At 40.9% G+C, this 19,805-nt stretch overlaps 1 protein-coding gene across 1 annotated transcript; it reads right to left on the bottom strand.

Annotated features, from left to right (window-relative positions):
* Positions 1-7,259: 7,259 nt before the first annotated feature.
* Positions 7,260-19,386, bottom strand: T265_00439 (hypothetical protein; the record flags this gene model as incomplete). Its single annotated transcript, XM_009164212.1, has 4 exons — positions 7,260-7,749; positions 10,486-10,973; positions 14,175-14,371; positions 19,158-19,386. The coding sequence occupies 4 exons, from the start codon at positions 19,384-19,386 to the stop codon at positions 7,260-7,262; spliced, it is 1,404 nt and encodes a 467-aa protein (XP_009162476.1).
* Positions 19,387-19,805: the final 419 nt, after the last annotated feature.

Here is a 19,805-nt window from a genome sequence, read left to right as displayed (position 1 = left end):
GTCCATGCCGGATTAAAACTGGTGTAAGCAGAGAGGGGAGAGAGAAGAGGTCAATCTTTTACCTAGCAGCGGAGTATAAAATGGGTTAGGTAAATCCTAGGTACCGTCGATGGGAATCGCCTTCCGGAACTGGGCCCGCATTATCCATATTATGCCTTCTTTTTGGCGCTGTAAGTTATAGACGTTAGTTGATGTCATAGAGTTCTTTCGCCAGTTTTTTTAGTTTGCCTGAACGAGTGCCTGGAGGTGTGATCATCTTGGAATGGTTATGGCAGGCTAGCACCAATTTATTTCCATATCCATTCTATTCTTTTATTCGCAATTAGGTAGTGAGGTATTAGCGTTTGAACATTGATGTTGTGCTGTCGCCAATGATGACAGGGAACATCAGTATGCCGCTCAGTTTTGTCATGAAACTACTATTTGTTGGAGAGTGTAAATCTTTTCTCATAAAGTTGAGGGTAAGGTCAAACAACAAGCCGTGTAATGGCTTTACAAGTCCGCTAAAGCCTATTCTTAGTCTTAATCTATAGATGGATGTCACCAGCTTTTAATGTCCAAAACGAAGACGGATACAAATCCATGTAGCACCAATAAATTGAAAAAAATACAGGTTGGACGTAGATGTAGAAATTGATTTTAAATTAAAAGCGAAGGACTACATTTTTAAAGGCGGTAAAAGCCTTTCAGAATCAAGGACCCTTGGAGAATCAGTCTAGATGGCGAATTCAAGATCGACTGTGTGCGCACCATTTTCAAACCAAATGTGAAGGTGTGGGAATACTGAGACAGTAAGGTTCCACGGTCAAACTGTTATCGAGTCTAAGCTATCTCTCAACAAAAAGACAGCTCTGACTTGCTTGACAGACTCAGGACTTTTCATTTTGTGTAAAATTTTGCTGAAATTTTTAACAACGTTATAGGTTGAGAACAGAAAAACAGGCATAAAAAGGATGTTCTAGATGTGCACGTGGCTACAATTGTAACTTTAAAATCGTGAAAAGTCACTGGCAACTCGATTCCTTCTTCTGAAATTAAAATGATGAGGAAGTCTTAAAATCAAAGATTTAGAGAGTATCATGGTGTAGTTACAGCACAGCTTAGAATGGGGTCCACAGTTGGAAGATCACAGCCTGAAGACTGGCTGGCGTCTACTAAAGCAAAAATTCAAACTGATTCACCAGTTTATTACCATACGGGGTTGGTAGTGACTGAAGATCACAAGCATAAGCTTGGGAAATTCGTAAGGCCTCACCAACATTCTACCTATCCAGACTGGTGGTGGTCTCGTAAAACCTGCGTTTGACGATGTCAGGTGCTTCGTTTACACACAACTCTTGGATATCAAAATCCTTCAAGTTTTTAGCTACGATCAGGTGACTATGCCGTTCAACAACTTTAGCCGTGTTGATCGTGTTATATCAAACCTTTTAAGCCGAAAACACGTCCGGAGTCTTCTAGCCACCATTTAACTGGCTCAAATAATAGGATATAGACAGATGAACTTTCATAATTAATACATCAAAATTGAGCCATGGGTCCCAGTTTTCTGGAATTCAAAAAAATGAAGATAAACTACCTGATATGCCTGACTGCCCTCGAAAGTCGCGAAATCGGTAGTGGGCTGTTGAGGATTTATCAGCAATCTCACAAGTAATGTGCTATGACAAGAAATTCTACTTCGATATCTTAAATATAAATAAAATAAATAAATAAATAAAACGGTGAGGATTCGCTTAAATCTGCCGATGACACAACCTATCTTGCGAATAAATCCACTTTTCAAAGATAAAATTGTGTTACGACTTAATTTCTGAAGCAGCAAGTGAATGAGTTATCAGGGATGAGGATTCATGTGGGTTTCGACCTGTCATAGGAGTCCGCAGTATTGCCACATAGCGCATTATCCGAAAAGAATATACCTTCTTGAACTATTCAGGTGTTTAGACGCAGTGCACTACTCATAACTTTGCTGAAAGCTCTTAGGCTCTCTTATGAGTACTGCATCGCATACGTAGAATGCATTACTATATCTCGAACAGCGTACCAACCGAAACATGAGGCGGCTTTGTGAAGCACATTCAATTACTTTAAGAACATTATAAACGAGAGATTATTCTGGGTTCCCGGTGAGCCTTCCGTCAAAACCAAATTGGTAAAGAGATGAGTATACTTCGCTATTCAGATATGTGGTTTTTTGTAAAAGATAGGAAGTAAAACTACACAGATCCACAAAGATATGGACTTTATCTGTATATTCGCGATTAGTACAGCTAACATAATTTTTGCTGAGCCTCTAAAACAGGCACACTGCTGTAGGACCTGCAGTGGTACTCTCAATAAAGAGTACCCCCTTGGATCTTCCAGCAGAAATCTAAGGTGAATTAATTTATTGATTTGTTATAAGATCCATTAAGGAAAAACACCAGTCGGAACTTCGCACTGAAATCGCCATAGGAGCAGTCCGTTTCTGCTTCGCTGAGTAGGTTTATCCAAATTTAGTTTATTCTAGGTTTAGTCTATTGACTTCTTGTTCGTCTAATCTCACTTTTTAATAGTAGTTTGCAAACCGATTCAGGTAAAAAGTTAAAACTGAGCGTGGGAATGAAATCAAATCAAGCTGGAAGCTATGCCCAAGACGGTGATATTGGTAGCAGTACTACTTTTGGTTCAAATTTTATCAAACATTCGTGCCAACTGAGTATGAAATTTACTCTGAAATTAAGCTCAACTGTATTACGCAGCAATGATAAAAACATCGTTCCCCTCGCACCTCATTCTGGATAGCAGGCCACTGTCCACAGTGTTTAAAACCTACGAAGTGTAGAACATTGCTGCCAGCCTATTCCTTGGTCACCGTTTTCACCCGTTACTGGAAGGTCGCGATAAGAACGAGCCAAGGTGCCTGTTTCCTGCCGTGAAATTGGTGTACCGATTGACAGAGGGGTTACAAATGTACTTTTATTGTGAACTGCAGCAACAACTGAATAGTGCAAGCAATCGGTGGAAGGCACATTCATGTTATTCAGTCAGTCTGTCAATATGGCTTGCATTTTCCAGCCTATTCCTTGGTCACCGTTTTCACCCGTTACTGGAAGGTCGCGATAAGAACGAGCCAAGGTGCCTGTTTCCTGCCGTGAAATTGGTGTACCGATTGACAGAGGGGTTACAAATGTACTTTTATTGTGAACTGCAGCAACAACTGAATAGTGCAAGCAATCGGTGGAAGGCACATTCATGTTATTCAGTCAGTCTGTCAATATGGCCTTGCATTTTACCAGGCTTTTACGTTTGAAAAATCGCATGTGACCCAGGACGGAGCGAATTCAAGGCCTGAGACAGGTCGACCGAGAAGTAAAGTATATTGGTCGACTAGAAGATCACTGTAGTTCTATTTCGCTGGAAGCTTTCGGAGACGGGATTCTGAAGCTTTGTTCAACGTTCACAAAATTGTCAACTACGAAACTCTCAGTTAGACTCAACTATGTAGTAAAATACTCACCACCTGGTTGTGCCTTCAGTTTGGCATACTGCATTTCGGTCACTCGCTTACGTGAATGAACAGTTGATTTCGTTCACGTATGCGTATGTGCATAGTTTTCAGTCGTTCTGGCAAATTGCAGCCCCACTCTCAAAGAGTAGAAAGTTGAAAATCCTTTTCCTCTGAGCCAGTATTGCCCTTTAAGTAAAGTGCAATGCGTTTATATCAAAATTGTTGCTTGAACAGCTTTGGTTCTTGCAAGCTGGTATCCTAAATTTGTTACCAGTGAAGTTACGCCCCACATGGCTCCGAATATATACTGTGTCCTGAACATCCGTAAGCAACCGATGAGCTGATAAAAATCACACACACAACACATGTGACTTATCTTCCTGCGTTAATTCTCGCAAGAATACGTAGTTATCCAGCCACTCGGTTCCCTTTCAGATCTGTGACAGTTTGCGTTGGGTCCAAACCTGACTCAATTCTTCCACATTTCTCAAACAGATGTCAACCTTTTTGTGGTTGAGCGTTTTAATTCCTTGAAACAACCAAGTGTCATACCTATTCCACCGCCCGACCACATGTTCTGTGATAAAATGAAGTCCCTGTGACAAGTCAAGTTGGCAGAAATGATCGCACCTGATCACAGTAATTTGGAGAATAAGAGTAACATGAAAGCCAATCAAGTTTGACGTCGCACTATGAGTTTGAAAATAAAACGCCGACCAGAACTATGGGTGGTTGCTTGGTTCTCGGGCGAATAATAGTCTTTTTAACTCTGCGCTTGTTTTAATTGAGGTTTGGAAACAGCGCAATACACCGGATTTTGTCTCCCTAATTGGCTAGTTTCCACACACGAACTTAGAGTATCTGTTTGTTTCAGGCAATAGTTTTTTCAACAAGCTTACCAAAGCACGATGTTTTCTTGCTGAGTGAAGGTGATATGTGGGGTTTCTGTATAATTTCGGCGGGGCAGTTTGAAGGGGTAATGAGCTCTTCGGAGGGCACAATTTAGGGAGATAGAATGAGGCCTTTTCGGTTTCCGTGCTGATAGTGTTCGGTAAGGTTGATGAAAGTGCCGGGCTACTTCCGGTTTCCCATTGGAACTTGCCTAACAGAGACTTCTGTGGCTTTTGTGGGCTGCATGCATCATTTCTTTTCTAAAGTCATTTCATCTTGGGCACATGGATGCCAGTTATTTACTGAATGTGACTACTGAATTGCAAGACATTGAGCTAGTTCACCAGGATGTCACAAAACGAAGGTGAACCTCAAACGTTAAAGAAATTTATCGGCGATTATTTATGTGGGTTTATTGGGCTTTCCGGATGGGCTCTCGGAATAGTAGTTGGTGACTAAAAAAGAAGAACTCTCCCAAACAACAATAGAGGGCATCAGGTTGACTGAAGGTACACTTCAGACTAAAGTCCATCATCGTCAAGCATTCCAAACGACTGTTTCTGCGTATTCACAATAGCGAACGTGCAGCTGTTTTTCTTGGAATTTCAAAGATTTCTATTAATTCCCGTTTTTGGTTACTATGCTAACTCCAAGTCAGTTAACTGTCACGAACTTCATCCTTCTCCTCATCACCTGGAAGAGGAATTTTTTCTCGATCGACTGTGCCTTGATCGCGCATATTTCTAACACAGCTAGGTAGAGCTGAATTTCAAACTGAAATGCAACCATCACATCTGTCAGTTACAGACCAACGCCTATGCTCGAAAAATGCAAACGAAGCAGCCATTTTAACACATCCTACCTTTTGTCCTGCTCACAATTCAACCTCACCAAAAAAGGAATCTCATTTAGGATGGAAGTGAAAATAATCATACGGCACAGCTCAGATTTGCTGATCGCAAGCAAAAATTGACGGGGTGCTAATTGTTCAGCACACGGAAAGTCCAGAAGGTCCCGTACTTTTTAAGTGTTTTAATACATTGATGTTTTTATTTGATGTTTAACTGCAAAATTTTTCCTTTGCACATTTTGGTCATTAAAACTCTCGGTTCTGTAGGTTGCGATCGCTATCATAGATTTGTTCACACTCGCGTGTTTAACACCTGGTTGCGCTTTCCATTCGCACTGAACAAGCAATTAAAATGCTACCTACCATGGGCACACACAGGAACTTAATCAACACTCTTCAGCTTCACTTTTACCAAAAGCGATCGTAAATTCCGTTTTCGTTGAGAACCATTTCGCACTCATTTTTATTACTGCATCTACCCAAGAACTATGGGCACCAAAACTGACCGTCTCAGCTGCTTCAGTGTGTAATGCTTGAGCTAACGAAGGTTGTCGGACTGGCGAGAAAAACCATTACCGTATAGAATGCATATTCAGACTTGAACTTGGATGTGGATTAAAAGATCGTCAGAATGGGTACCCTGATACGTTTTATCATCGTAGTAAACATAAGCCATTTTATTTAGATCTCAAAATAATTGCAGAAAAAATAAGCTTGATCCCAGAGCTCACTTGATAGGAAAATCGTCCGGTAATAAGAAATGATAGTTTGAGCGCAGTCTGATACTTTTCATTCCTCGTGCGTGCGCCTCACATCTGGTTAAGGAGTTCCGGAATAATCTAGCATTCCTGTGTTAATGGAGATTGAAGATATTCGCTGACTCAGAATGAACCTGTGTTCGGGAATAGTTAGTTTTCTGTTCGGTTTTTTTTGGTGGGGTGAAACTAAAAACAATCCAGGCGGACTACATTTCATATCAACCACTGTTTTCGCCTCCATCGTCATAGCTGTTTTGTCCCCAAATTTGGCCTGTTTTATACCTTTTTAAAGCTCACTAGCACTTTCATTTTAGTTTCACAATAACTCCAGATGACGATTTCTCATGCCTTTTTTAACTGTTGCTATAACGTAATCATTTTCACAGGAAGTTTCGGTCAGGAAAGACGTTTCCCCACGTGTTTAGTCCAGAGTGGACTTCACCGCACCTTCACACGAGAATGCCACTAACTACAAAATATAATCAGACAGATGTAAAATGACATTTCATCGTATGGGCTGAACCGACAATTCCTTTCGATTAGTTTACGTAACGATTGGCTCACCTGTGCCTGCGTCCCACTCTCTCTGCTTCATAGTAAATTTTAAGAAATAATCTGCAAACCTACGTTTAATCTGGCGAGTCTGTTATGGGTTCGCTTTAGGCTAAACAACCGGTACATTCACTTCGTTCTTATTTTTCTTTGTGTCTGCCCCTTGAAAGGGCTGCTAAAACTATCCGCAAAAGCTGAGTTGTGATTGAAGGACAAGAATGGGTCCGCATTGTTCCCCCTTTTCTTTAGGAGCAGCCCATCAACAGAAACCTCGGTAGCCCCGACGGTGCTTCATTACCAGGAGATTGTTGTACCTCCCACAGAGGGACAAAAATACAGATTGCATTTATATGAGTCAAATTGTTGGAGAAGTCATGTATTGTGTGGAAGCGCCCTGACTAGACCAACATGCGCTTTCTCAGTATGAAGCAGATCACCATAATCAAATCAGCTGATGTGCAAAATTTCCCTTAACAGGCATAGAAAAAAACGCTAACATGCGTTTGCAGGAGTGCGGCACAGAGAGAAACAGTCATTCAGATCAACAGCGGATTGACACTTTGGACGATTGTATGCGTTAATGTCATTCATGTGTAAATAAGAGCATACCATTGTAGTCCTAAAACAAATGAGGCTGAAAACTAGGCTACCAAACAGGTAGAAAATATAAGAAAGCAGAATCTGGGGTAGATTTGCTTGTACAATGAGGTAACATTTACTCTGGTTCCACTGACTTGGAGCTAGTAATCTTAGAGTGTGAAATGGGTGGGTTGCTACTTTGTGGTTCTTTTTTCATTTGTGATCTTGAGTGCCTGTCTTTCTTTCGATCATTTTCTGCAAGACGGTTTTGTATTGTGCCAACTTGGGTTTCTAGATTGTTGATTCGGCTTAAAACGTCAACGAGTTGCGAAGATAAGTCCTTGTGGATTTCTCCAAGTGCTTTTTGTAATGCCTGACCCAGCTGTTTTATTGCCGCATCGCTGACCATCACAGTTGCTGCGGTTTTTGGACAGTTGATCCCAGCTGCACTTTCTTGAGATGCAGGTGGAACAACGGCCAATTGAAATTGAGGCACGTGGGTGTCAGCCACGGTTGTTACTGGTACTGCTTTAACCATGGGTTTATTGTCTGCTGGTACCGATGAGGCTTGCAGACTGGTGTCAACAGCGTCCGTATTTGTGTTTGGTACCCGGGGTTGTGTTGCTCTGTGGAAGGAGACAGGTGAAAATATTCATAAACTAGCAAGTATGTTATGAAGTTTAGTGTAGGAACACTATTAGAATTCGCCATCTCAGATTTTGGGGATGAGTGAACGATAGAAACGTGGGTTCCGTCAGTTTGGAGGTATGTGATGCGAACACAAGCAAACATTCTGACTGGCTGATTCACCTTCAATCCACAAAATGAACACCATCAATCAGGGTTTGCTCACACGCAAATCGCTTATTAACTTGGAAAACAAGCAACAAGTAGTGCAAAAATGAACCAAAAGTTGAAGGACACATTCCAGGAAACCCCATAGTATCTCAGGTGTGATACGAGCAACACGTGTCAAACTTGAGCTAACACTGAAAAATGTATGCACATATACATAATGTACAAAATAATCATATATATCAGATGATAATATATCTAAATATAGTCCTCGATTCCTAAACTTCACCTGGCCTCCTTGGTCGGCCCAATTAGTTTACTTCTCTCGGTGGAAGGATAATGAGAAATCGAAAAATTCTTTCTCAGGTGTATTGGAACAAACTTAGTCACACAGGCGAAAATTGTATACCTCATTCATCTGATTCTACTAGGAGCATTCACTTAATTGCAAATTAAATGAACATTTTTGTGCTGTGGATGAATGTCAGCACAATATACGTTTCCTTATGAGGAAACATAGACGAGACATACGTCTTAGATATCTTTTTATTCGTGGTATTGTCTGTTTCTGGATCCATGCTTTACGGCTGTCTTCCCAATAACGGGCGATGGTGACGCACAGCTTCAGAAACGCAATATCTGGAATAAGCCTACGGGCACCGAGGGCAGAATATAGAACATGGACCGACTGCTTAACCCTGTGTTTGAACCTAACAGGATCTCGTCTGGAATAAGCGCATCTTGACACAGTGTATGGGAGCCGGAATACCTTCATTATTCGAGGTTAGTCATTTTGCTTTTGTTTTCATAGTACGGTATTTGTCGTCAAACCTTCATTTGGACGGCTCGTTTTTTTTGGGTTTCGGCGTCTAACTCAGCGGGATCTAGATAGAATGAGTACATTCATGCTACTGGTATCTGTGCCAAATTATCAGTATTACACCGGGCAAGTGTTTTGATAAACAGAGCACGAAATGTAGTCGGATCAACCTTTTCATCAAACTACAAGACTTTCAACGACGAAAATACGGTGATCATATTTGGTTGTACTGAGAACAAAAGCGATTCGAGCTGACGCGGAAACTAAGAAATCGGTATTTGGGGAAACAGCGTCGTTTTAATAATTTCCGGAAAGACTTCCTATAATTTTCATGCCTTTATGAAGAAAACCACCAAGATTCTAAGAAAAACTGTGGACGGAATTATGGAAGAAGCTACAGAAGAAGGACGTTTACGACCCTGACTATTCGTGTGTTTACTATAGACTTGACCCCAAAAAAAGGATACCTATACGGCAATATGGGAAATGCAAGACTAAATATTGATCTTTTTCTTATCAAGGAGTATTTGCAGCTTTTATTGAAGGAAAGAAAGACAGGTATTTCATAAACCTCGATATGGATAAATCAGCGTGTTATTCGAAGATAAAAAGTTTCCACGGTCCAATTGTCTTTGGAGGTTTGTTTTGTCGACTGGACGATTTGATCAAACGAAATAGAAAGTTATTTACTTTTTAGTAATTGCGTTGCTTATATAATAAGCTAATCTGGCTAGGTTAAATTTCTCTTCTTGTCTTAGGTTACACATTTAGAGCACAACCTAGAATTAGGACCCGGGAGTCACCTAGTACGTGATACAAACCTACATAAGACGCCCGCAAGTGATTGAGCCTCCAAGGAGAGCAAGATCTAACCGATCTCCAGGGTGTGCGCTACTTGAGCGGATCACCGTAGCCGATGGTGCACACGAACGGCCACTACGCTTCACCTATATAGGTACTAAACTCAACTGAATTATTTTGGGGTATTATTAGGTTCTTCTAAACCCTATAAACGCTGATAGCAGACCGCAGACATTTCAGTTGAGATTTTATCCTGTGGGTAAAGCAAATCTATGCTTAAAAGCCAAGTAGAACTGCATAGCCGTTCTATCTTTCCCGAGGACCCTCTGCGGTGAACATCTCACAGAACGCTAAGGTTCATTCTGTAAATAAAATGAAACCAAAATACATGGCAAAACCCTGAAAAGTGTATCTGCAAAATCCTCAATATATTAATCATTGTGCGGCCTCATATCCTCACAATACACTAGTGGAGTCTACCTTGGTTCTGAACGAGGACATTTTGTGTGCTGTCAAGCCTACAGACTTTTCCATATAACTACTTCGAAACTATATAGGTACTAAACTCAACTGAATTATTTTGGGGTATTATTAGGTTCTTCTAAACCCTATAAACGCTGATAGCAGACCGCAGACATTTCAGTTGAGATTTTATCCTGTGGGTAAAGCAAATCTATGCTTAAAAGCCAAGTAGAACTGCATAGCCGTTCTATCTTTCCCGAGGACCCTCTGCGGTGAACATCTCACAGAACGCTAAGGTTCATTCTGTAAATAAAATGAAACCAAAATACATGGCAAAACCCTGAAAAGTGTATCTGCAAAATCCTCAATATATTAATCATTGTGCGGCCTCATATCCTCACAATACACTAGTGGAGTCTACCTTGGTTCTGAACGAGGACATTTTGTGTGCTGTCAAGCCTACAGACTTTTCCATATAACTTACTTCGAAATAAGACGAGCCCATTTACGCGCTGGATTAGGTTGGGTTGCAGTTGCACTGGGAGTACCTCCGGCGCCCGTAGTGTTGTCCATAAGGGGAGCGCCTGTTACAGTTTGAGGTTCAGTAGTCATACTTTGATTTGAGACACGTTCATTTATGGAGCTCAACAAAGTCGATGTGGTTGCGTGGCTACTCGGAGCCTGAGTGTCACTATCTGTTTTAGCGACAAGTCCACGGGCTACATTCGCTAGAGACATTCTTGGTCTTTGGTTTTCCGGCTGCACACAGCCCGATATACTCTCTAGGTCAGATCCCTCCAATGAGCTGTCTCCGGACATAATTGTGCCTAAATTTTGGCTCGGTCGGCGAAGACGAGAAATTAGTTTCCGAACAGGATGACCTGCTGGTAAGCTGCTTAGAGGAGGCTCTTTATTCTGTCGCATGGAAAGCTCCATCTCCCGTTTAACGTCTGCAAGCTTTCGGAATATAATCTAAAAAGCAGTGTGGGAGAAATATTTTTTAGGTTGAAACCAAGTTACAAGTTGGGCGGGCATACGGTTAGCTGGGCATGGGAAGTGTGCGATGTACTTTTTGACATTCAGCATAGGTAACGGAACTTTACCTGATTTCACTATCGTGATATAAAACCGAGCAATCGCAATGAACACTTTGCAAAAAGAAAAAATCTTTCGCTGGGATATTCCAAGCCATTAACTAAGCGGGGACGGAATGACTTCCACTTCCCATACTTTAGGCACTCACAGATTTGCAAATAAAGACAGTAAATGTTAGATGAATAGGCGTAGCAAAAATGGTCAGAAGGTGGCACACCAATGAATTAACCAGAGGATTGACCGGACAGAAGACAGAGAAGGGTCACTGAGTTTGCTAAAGCGCCCAGGCAGTTCCAGTATGCTGCACAAGAATAGGACAGGGTAAACACGTTGCTTTTTATAAATAGCCATTTTCGTAGACTTGGAATCAGTTGTTCGCCACTCTTTACCCAATCCCATGTTAAAGTTTTTGAGTGATCATCCTTCGATACTTCAGCTATTGAAGGAATATCATGATATTAGATCCCCTCAAATATCGATGTTGACGTCTAGTTCAATTGACATAACGTGTTTTGTTAAAATTAGTTTAAAACTCGTGGGATTACCTTTCATTTCAGGGTCATGTGTGATGGTGGACTGGGCGGAACCAGCCTAAATTCCCAGCACAGGAATATTAATCTGTTTGTCACGATCGCAGAACTTACTACTTCTGGTAATGTAGCCTTCAGACCATGTCCTAAAACGTCAGGTAGGATTTGTTTGTAATCAACTTTTGTGAAACAAAATCGATTTCCATGGTGACTTTCAGCTTTGCGTGACACTGCTACAAAATAGTTGACTCTGCATTTATCAATGTAACCTGATAATTCACCCACAGTTTGTTAAAAATTTGTGCATCATTCCTGCTGTTGAATGGCATATCGTTATCAAACTATCTCAACCATCTTTCTGGCGTATATCCAGTCATTTAGTCATCGGTGGGGTGTTGGGGTGGAGATTATTATTCAAGTGGAAGCTGCCTGGAAGTGGTCACTAGACGTGGCCTTTTGTTACTCTGAATAACACTTTTCGAATATTAACGGCGGTTACACTTTCGAGTCTAATGAGCTGACTCAAAAGTAGTCACAATTAATGCACACTTTTCAGAGACCGTTACCATATGTGTTTTGAAATCATTATTCATTACCGAAAACGGTTTTTGGTCTTTTTTTGAAGCTACATATCCAGTCGTTACTGGCATCGAATTTTTTGCGTGTTGTGACGACCATCGGCGAGTTTAGGGGCCAATAAAGGATGGGTTTTGTAGTTTATTATTTTTGAAGGATACTGTAACGCCTTTGCATATTATGTTTAACAGCACCGTGTTAGTTCAGTGATGCCCTATGACGTTTGTGAGCAAGACGAACAACTATTGTGATCGGTTGGAGATGGGTATAATCACGGATGAGGGAACGGTTTGACAATTGAGCCACAACCAAGCGACTGAGCTCACCAAAACTTCAAAGTAGTTTTACCATTGTCCAGAGAAACTGGGGCAACTGAATCTAAACTACAGTGTATTTTTACAAGTTTGCTTCGAACGGACAAGGGAATCACCGCTGCAATGTGTAGCTAGTCGTTTGTCAAGCTCACTTGTTCATGGGAGGAATATACATCAAGTTCACCAGTAAAGTTAGGTTCGGCGTTTGAACATCTTGGTATATAAATGCAAAACAGGATCAGTTTAAAACTTGGGTACTGTGTTTTAGGTAGCAGAATGGGCAAATTGCTGAGATTTTCAGTAGATCTGGCATTCAGCCGATTTTTCCGAAGGTCGTGTTTACAGAACAGGGTCACGTCGACCCTGGCGGAGGTTGCACCATTTAAGAAGAAAAGAATATGTAATAAATGTCCCCTATCTATCTGGTTCGATTTACCTTTATGCCTTATAAGCATATTCAACACCAGCGTTTAGTGTCACGGAACATATTTCGACCGGTGTTAAAAAGTTCTACTTCACGCCACGTTAAAACACACAGCACCATGCAATGGCTAAGTGAAAGCTAATGGACGATTTTGATTACTCCACAAAAGACTAACCATTTCGAACACGTAATCAAGGAATATTCACCAAAAGTCCAAACAGATGGGATATGTAAGGCACCAGTTGAATCTTTTGCGAGATAGAGTGCTCTGAATGGAATCTGAGTAGAGAGCCACATTTTTGAGGACCAAATGAAAGTCGTCCCCCTCAAAGACTGCTTCCCATGATGTTGCTCTTCCAGAAGTGGTGCAGATCCAGTTGGTGTGCAATTTATTCCAGGAATCTGTGTAGGCACTACCTCTACACTACTGGTGAATTCCCAGTAGCCAAGTGATGAGGCGAAAGATACTCGCTACCACGATGCTCATTTGTTTACGCAATCGGATGACCCCGTCTTGTAATTTTGGATAATAAGATATTCCTCGTGTATATTGAGTAGCAACGTAGTGACCCAACATGCTGAATCGTTTCCTATGGCTTAAGCAAAACCATTCTAGTGAGAGGCCAGCTTTTCGAAATTACAAAGTACAACAAACTGAGATAACCAAAAGAAGCCAGCTTGCGCATTAAGCGCATACGACACGCCCTTAGCACAAAAAATGAGCAGAAAAATTTCGGTGTATGGTCTTAGCAAGCGGGCTATGGATCTGTGATCACTAGGGTGTTCAATATAATGAAAACAGGCAGATAGACAGTGGTTTGAAGTGACGCCTTATTAAAGCAGTGACCGTTTAGATGAGGTAGAAAGTTGTGAGTTTTCCAATTGAGCTGTTGTGCACCATGGCTACGTTCTCGGTAGTATCACTTTGACAAAAATATTTCTAGGTAAACTCCAATACCTGTCTACTGTATGGTGGCAAAATATACAGCTTATTTGTCCTTAAAGAAGGCTACTCATATGGTTGCTGAGAACTCTTCAACAACCTTATGTAACATGCAGCTGCCCTTGTGCAGCACACTCATTTGAAGTAGTTTGTAAAAGGGGGAATTATACTAGTGCGTAAAAAGAATCGATTAAAAATGAGCGCATTTTGCAAATAGCTTAATTTGGTCGCTTCTAACGCAAAGATATGAATCTCAGTTAATTAATGAAGGAGTGTTTAAAAGGTACTTACTCTGTTACACAGATTGTAATTTACTTCCAAATTCCTCGTAAAACTGTTAGCAAATGCATGGTAAAATTGCAGTACGGCGCGTAGTCGTTCCAGCCGAATGGTGTGTAGAGTACAATAGGTAAGAGCCCGGACGCTAGCAGCTGATGGGATTGAAGAGGTCGTCCTCCAGCACGGATCACCAAAGACGTCGCCTTTACCTACAACAAGAAAATCATCATGTGTTTATCGCACCAGTCGACCAAAAGCACAATAAAGGGTAGTGTTTTTTTCAGTGCCATAGTATTTGTCGCTTATTTAGACAGAACCGAATCTTTACGTGCGTGTCAATGGAGTTGACGATCTTTAGACTACAAAAACGAGTTAACGTCCATGAAGGAAACTACTCACAAGCTTGCTGTAAACTCTTTGACAGCCCACGACCAGTTTCACCCCTCTTGGGGCTCATCAGGTAGGCTCAGTCCCCGAGTAGAACATCACAAACGAGGGATTCAGTTAAGTCTATCGTGAAAACCAAATTGATTTTCAAACGAGTGTAGTCCTCGAAAACAATCCAACTTGGGTTCAAGTAGAACATAAGGTTGACGGAAACTCGGGACTGCGCCTACTTGATGAGCCCAGGAAGGGCGCAACCGATCGTGGACGGCCGAAGAGTTTTCAGCAAACTTGTGAATAGTTTCTCTTATGAAAATATACCGCGATATCTCGAATATCGTGCCAACTGAATAATGAGGCAGCCTGTGTACAGCACATTGAGTTGTAGAATATCATACACGAGAGATTAAAAATTGATTTGCTAATGAGTGTATTTCTCCAGTTAACGTCCACTTTGCACACAATATCTTTCATGGCGAGAAAAACTCCTTTTACTTCCCCGGAGAAATGTGTAAAACGGTAAATGAAACTCAGCCTGACTTTCATTTGGCAACGAGTGAGTGAAGAAGAGGAGGCATTTGTACGGATGTGTTTCGAATAGTACTCACAAATGTAGTAAGACACTGCCGGTAAAAACTGTTTGTAATTCGAAGCTCCACGCAAGAAATGAAGATAAACAATCAGAACGCGACACAAGCAGTCCTCTTGGCAGCATATCTGAGATGAGGAAGAATCAACTTATTACTAGTCAGTATGATCATGTATATCACGAATTTGTAGTTTAGTTTAACGGCCTTTGTTCAGTTTACATTCGGATTTGTTTCTTTTCGGGAAAAAATCACAAACAAAGTTTGATTTTTTACCAAATACACGTTGATGTATTTGAAGGACTTTCTGTTATGTGTGCGTTTCACCCTGAAAAATAAGTGCATTCTATCACATATGGTTGTTACGCTGAAGCGAGATAGGTCTGTGACTTCATTTCGGCTCTATTATTATAAGCATGGAGTTCGGAAGCCCAAAGTGTACTTACAAATGAGCAGGTTTTGTTAAATTGTCTAGACATGGTGCATCTCACAAACCTGTATGGGATTGTTTATTGGCTGAGAGCTTAGCAAATAAGCCACCAGTGGCTGGTTGGTATTTAAATTAACTCTCACCGAGAGATGACATGACGTCATCATTTTTCCATTGTGCTGACTTATATACCTTCTGGTTGCATTTCTAGGCTGCCAGAAAGTTATTCATCCTGAATTTTGTGTCGTCGCGAGATGCACCGTAACCGTTTGACGAAAAAACATCGAACGGCTTCCATGGCGCCGTGGTTAAAGTCGGATAGTTGATACCAGACATTGCTGTCAGGAGTTTTATTGGTCTCTTGTTGGCAGACAGTTTTAACTAATCTTCATAAAACATAATCATCTTTATCAATCAACGGCTGATCTGAGAGCACTCGAACCATTTTACTGTCGTCGTTTTCTCTCTTATCTTCAGCACCCCCGCGCAACTCATCGAAATTCAACCTCATCATAGTTTTTTACTTCGACTACTCACATAGCCTCTTTGTTTCAGACAAAAACCACGATTGTACAATCGGCTAGGAAAATAATTTCGTCAGTGACCAATGATTTGTTCTACTTGATCCAGATTAGTAAACAATTAGATTATTCTGTCGGCCGAATGTTTCACTCAAAATTAGTGTGTTCCTTTTTATCAAAATAAAATCGATAAAACCAAAGGCTTGTATAATTTTGACAGCTCATTAATTTACACCATTTGGCAGAAAATGCACAGGTATTTTAGAATGTCAGTTGCATTTTCTGACGGGATGACTACTACACTTGACTGCCTCACTGATTATTTTCCCTGATTTGGTAGCTTGTACTGTAAAATTTGAACCACACAAAATCATGTCCACCATCTGAATCAATCTCGGTCATTCCATGCCAGGTTACTGCGTATGTTCTTATCATGTCGCGTAAATGCACTTTCCTGTTTAGGTTCATACTGCAGCAGATAGCTTAACATAAGCGGTTTATTGAACAATATCTACATCTCTGTGAATGTTCAAGTTCACTGACTTCCTAAGGAATGATACAAGCATTTATCGAGTATCTGGTTACATAAGTTTGACGTGCTACTGTGTCAAACCAGTGGTACTTCAGTAGGTCCCCATTATCTGAAGGTTGTCTTCTGGTTTCAAGCTTTTCCGTATACAATATTTCACCGAAATGGGAGTAGGCGTCTATCATGCAGCACTCGCCAGGTTACGCACTAAACATCCGTCTACTTCAACAGTAGACTTGCTACTTGCACGGAAACCTAGATAACAGCTTCCAACGCTTATTTATTTATTTACTTTTATTTTATTTATTATTTATTTTAATCCCACCATGTTGTGGTGTGAGGTGACAGCATAGGGTGAGACAGTTGGCGGAAGAAAGCACCTAACATCCTGGTTTTGAAAGGTTGATGCATATGTTTGGAAGACTTTGGTGTGCCTCAAGACCCTTGCATTTTGGGCGAAATTTTTCCAGGATAAAAGAATCATAGCCTAGTTAAATTAAATTAACCAGCCAGTGAATTTAACAACCATACGTGTGCGAGTTATTGGAAGTCATTCCCTTGTTCATACTAGCCACGCAGATCTGAATGCCTAATGTTGGATACCTGGACCCACAGTTTTTATAATACCACGTTATCTTGTTAATAGTATACAGTGTGCTTGATATAAAACGATGCCAATCAGTAGCAGTCTAAGGGCGAATGCAATGACCCCATTAAAAAGACAGAGGCAAGAATCCAAACCGCATGGAAGCATGTGCCGACTGAAGCAAACAAAATTACGTTAATTTGCAGGTTGCGAATTTCTGGGATTTTCGTAACTCGTCGCAAGGTTCTTGCTTAACAAGAGTTGACGTAAAACCAGAGCCGAGGTAATCAAACTAAGCACAATCAATACCACTAATACAGCTCATTGTCGGCTGGTGAATACTCATTGACAGACTACTACCGGTTTCACCTGATTTGGGATGGGTTAGCCTCATTTTCAAAACAAATTGGGACTGGTAGTAGTAGGAGTAGTACTGAGCAATTCAGAAGTATTCGTTAGTCATCCAAGCTGTTATATCAACCAGTAAACAATTATATCATGAATATCATTCCTTCTGGAATACGGCGTGACCTTTGAGTGGCACATTCAATTGAAGCCTAGTATAAACGAGAGATGCAGTTGGGTTTCCGGTTAACATCATCCCAATTTATGGACAGCAACAGCACGCTCTCTTAAAAAGCGTATCTCACCTCCGTGCATTTGAGGTAAGGACAAAGAAGACAAAAATTATCAGCTGAACCCGCTTCATACAGTTTTGTTATTCGCAATACTTGTAAAGAGGTGCCAATAGAAGGAAGTGAAACATATGAGGACAAGGACTTCTTATGGGTCTGGCTGATTGAAGGTCACTCATTTACATAGACCAGGACAGGCGTAACGTGGTTGCCAAATATTTTTGAGCGCAAAATGATGGTCTGTTACGAGCAATCTATAAAGGCTTAACGAATTTCAGTGACAGTGATTGGTCGCATCGTAATAGAGATAAGAATGTTGATTTGTTGCCAACGATGTGAACCGTTTTGAGGACAAGTCTATGACGGTTATTGGACGCACACGCGTTGAATCATATCAAAATTTGAAAATCCATGCAAGTGTTTGATGCTATCTTTTACCTCAAAAAAATTCAGTTGCCTTCTCTAAAAGAAAATTTGAAACTCGGGACGTTCTCTTTACTAGTAATGTATTTTTTTTGGCGAAATGTGAAAACCGGACTTCTTTCACATGTCATTATCCAACACCACGGTTGGTGATTTCCCATCATTATTTCATAACGAAACTGAGAAACGGTCCCCCACAAGGGGGTACTTTAGGCGCTGGTTATTCAAACGCAATTAAGAAAACACAAAAAAAACGTACAAACTAAAGATAATTCAATAATGCAAAGCATCAACCCATAACCTGATTGACATCGGGATGTTATACTCTCCTAAATCCTCTTTTCTGATACCAGTAAATATAAAAAATGCAATATATCTTTGGAATTTTTTCAGTCAATTCGATTTGAGTAGAGAATAGTCCATTCCAATTCCTTAAAATTACACCAATGATGTCCATTGCTTCTGCGTGCTTGCCGGATAACCACATCAAGCCGACAAACGCATTGCCATGTTGCTGGAAGGAACGATGTTCACCAGCAATATGCATTTGTAGAGGAGCTTATCTGCGCAATAACCCAGTGATTCAAGACAAAACCGAGTAGCAAAAGCCATACATAAACAGAAGAGAACGCGAATTTGTCTTGTTTCTCTTTACCAGAGGTTGCAAACATAAGTGGCTATCTAAACAATCATGCAACTCCATCTGAAGAACGACGAACTAGTTTGCCACGTATTTGTCTTTTTATTTTGTTTGATTAGTACCTCCAAAACTTCCGTGTCAGCTGATCTCAAACAGGCTACCATACGTTTTGGGACATCTGTATAAAAATCTATTTAATCAAGCTTGAACAAATTTTCGCAACTCTTTGAATACATTTCAAAAGTTCTAAACCACCTTACCCAAGAGGGCAATCACTTCATCATCCTGAAGTACTTCCAACGAACCAGATGCTATGAAGCACAAATACTCCACGCTTTCACCTTGGTGAAATATCAAGTCTCCGGGCGCGGTGTGCAACGTCTGGAAGTGGACGGCCAACGATCGTCGACAGCCATCACTAGCAAGCCTGAAGGCTGGATGACTGTTGAACACGCACCGGTTCAGGTGCACAGAAATATCCGCTTGCATATCTTTTGGACAGTAGTTGAGCACCTATAGAGATTGGAAATCAAGCACGCAAATTACGCTTGGAAAAACATGGAAAAATTGTTTGCTCGGTATCGATTCAAAGAAAAGAACCCTGTTTGTTGTTTTAAAAAGAGACAACAGAGTTTTGTTCTGTCCACGAAACATTGTAAGAGAAAATATGTAGAAATCGGGACAAGCGATTTTCATTTTTGATAAGGTTACATATTTATGCTTATCCACAAGGAATGTTCACCGTCTAAAGTTTTCTTTGATAGACGGCCATAGAGGGGGCTTGGAAATCAAATAGGAAGAGAACAAGGCTAATTATCACTGTATCGCATTCATAGACGAGCGTTAGCTTTCATGCGAAAAAAATGGAGAAGCACATTGAATCGGTCCCTAGTTGAGCGGTTAAATGC

The sequence above is a fragment of the Opisthorchis viverrini genome, assembly GCF_000715545.1.
Source record: "Opisthorchis viverrini unplaced genomic scaffold opera_v5_4, whole genome shotgun sequence".
Taxonomy (NCBI): domain Eukaryota; kingdom Metazoa; phylum Platyhelminthes; class Trematoda; order Opisthorchiida; family Opisthorchiidae; genus Opisthorchis; species Opisthorchis viverrini.
Note: the sequence above shows the minus strand (reverse complement) of the source record. Positions and strands in the feature narration are given on the sequence as shown.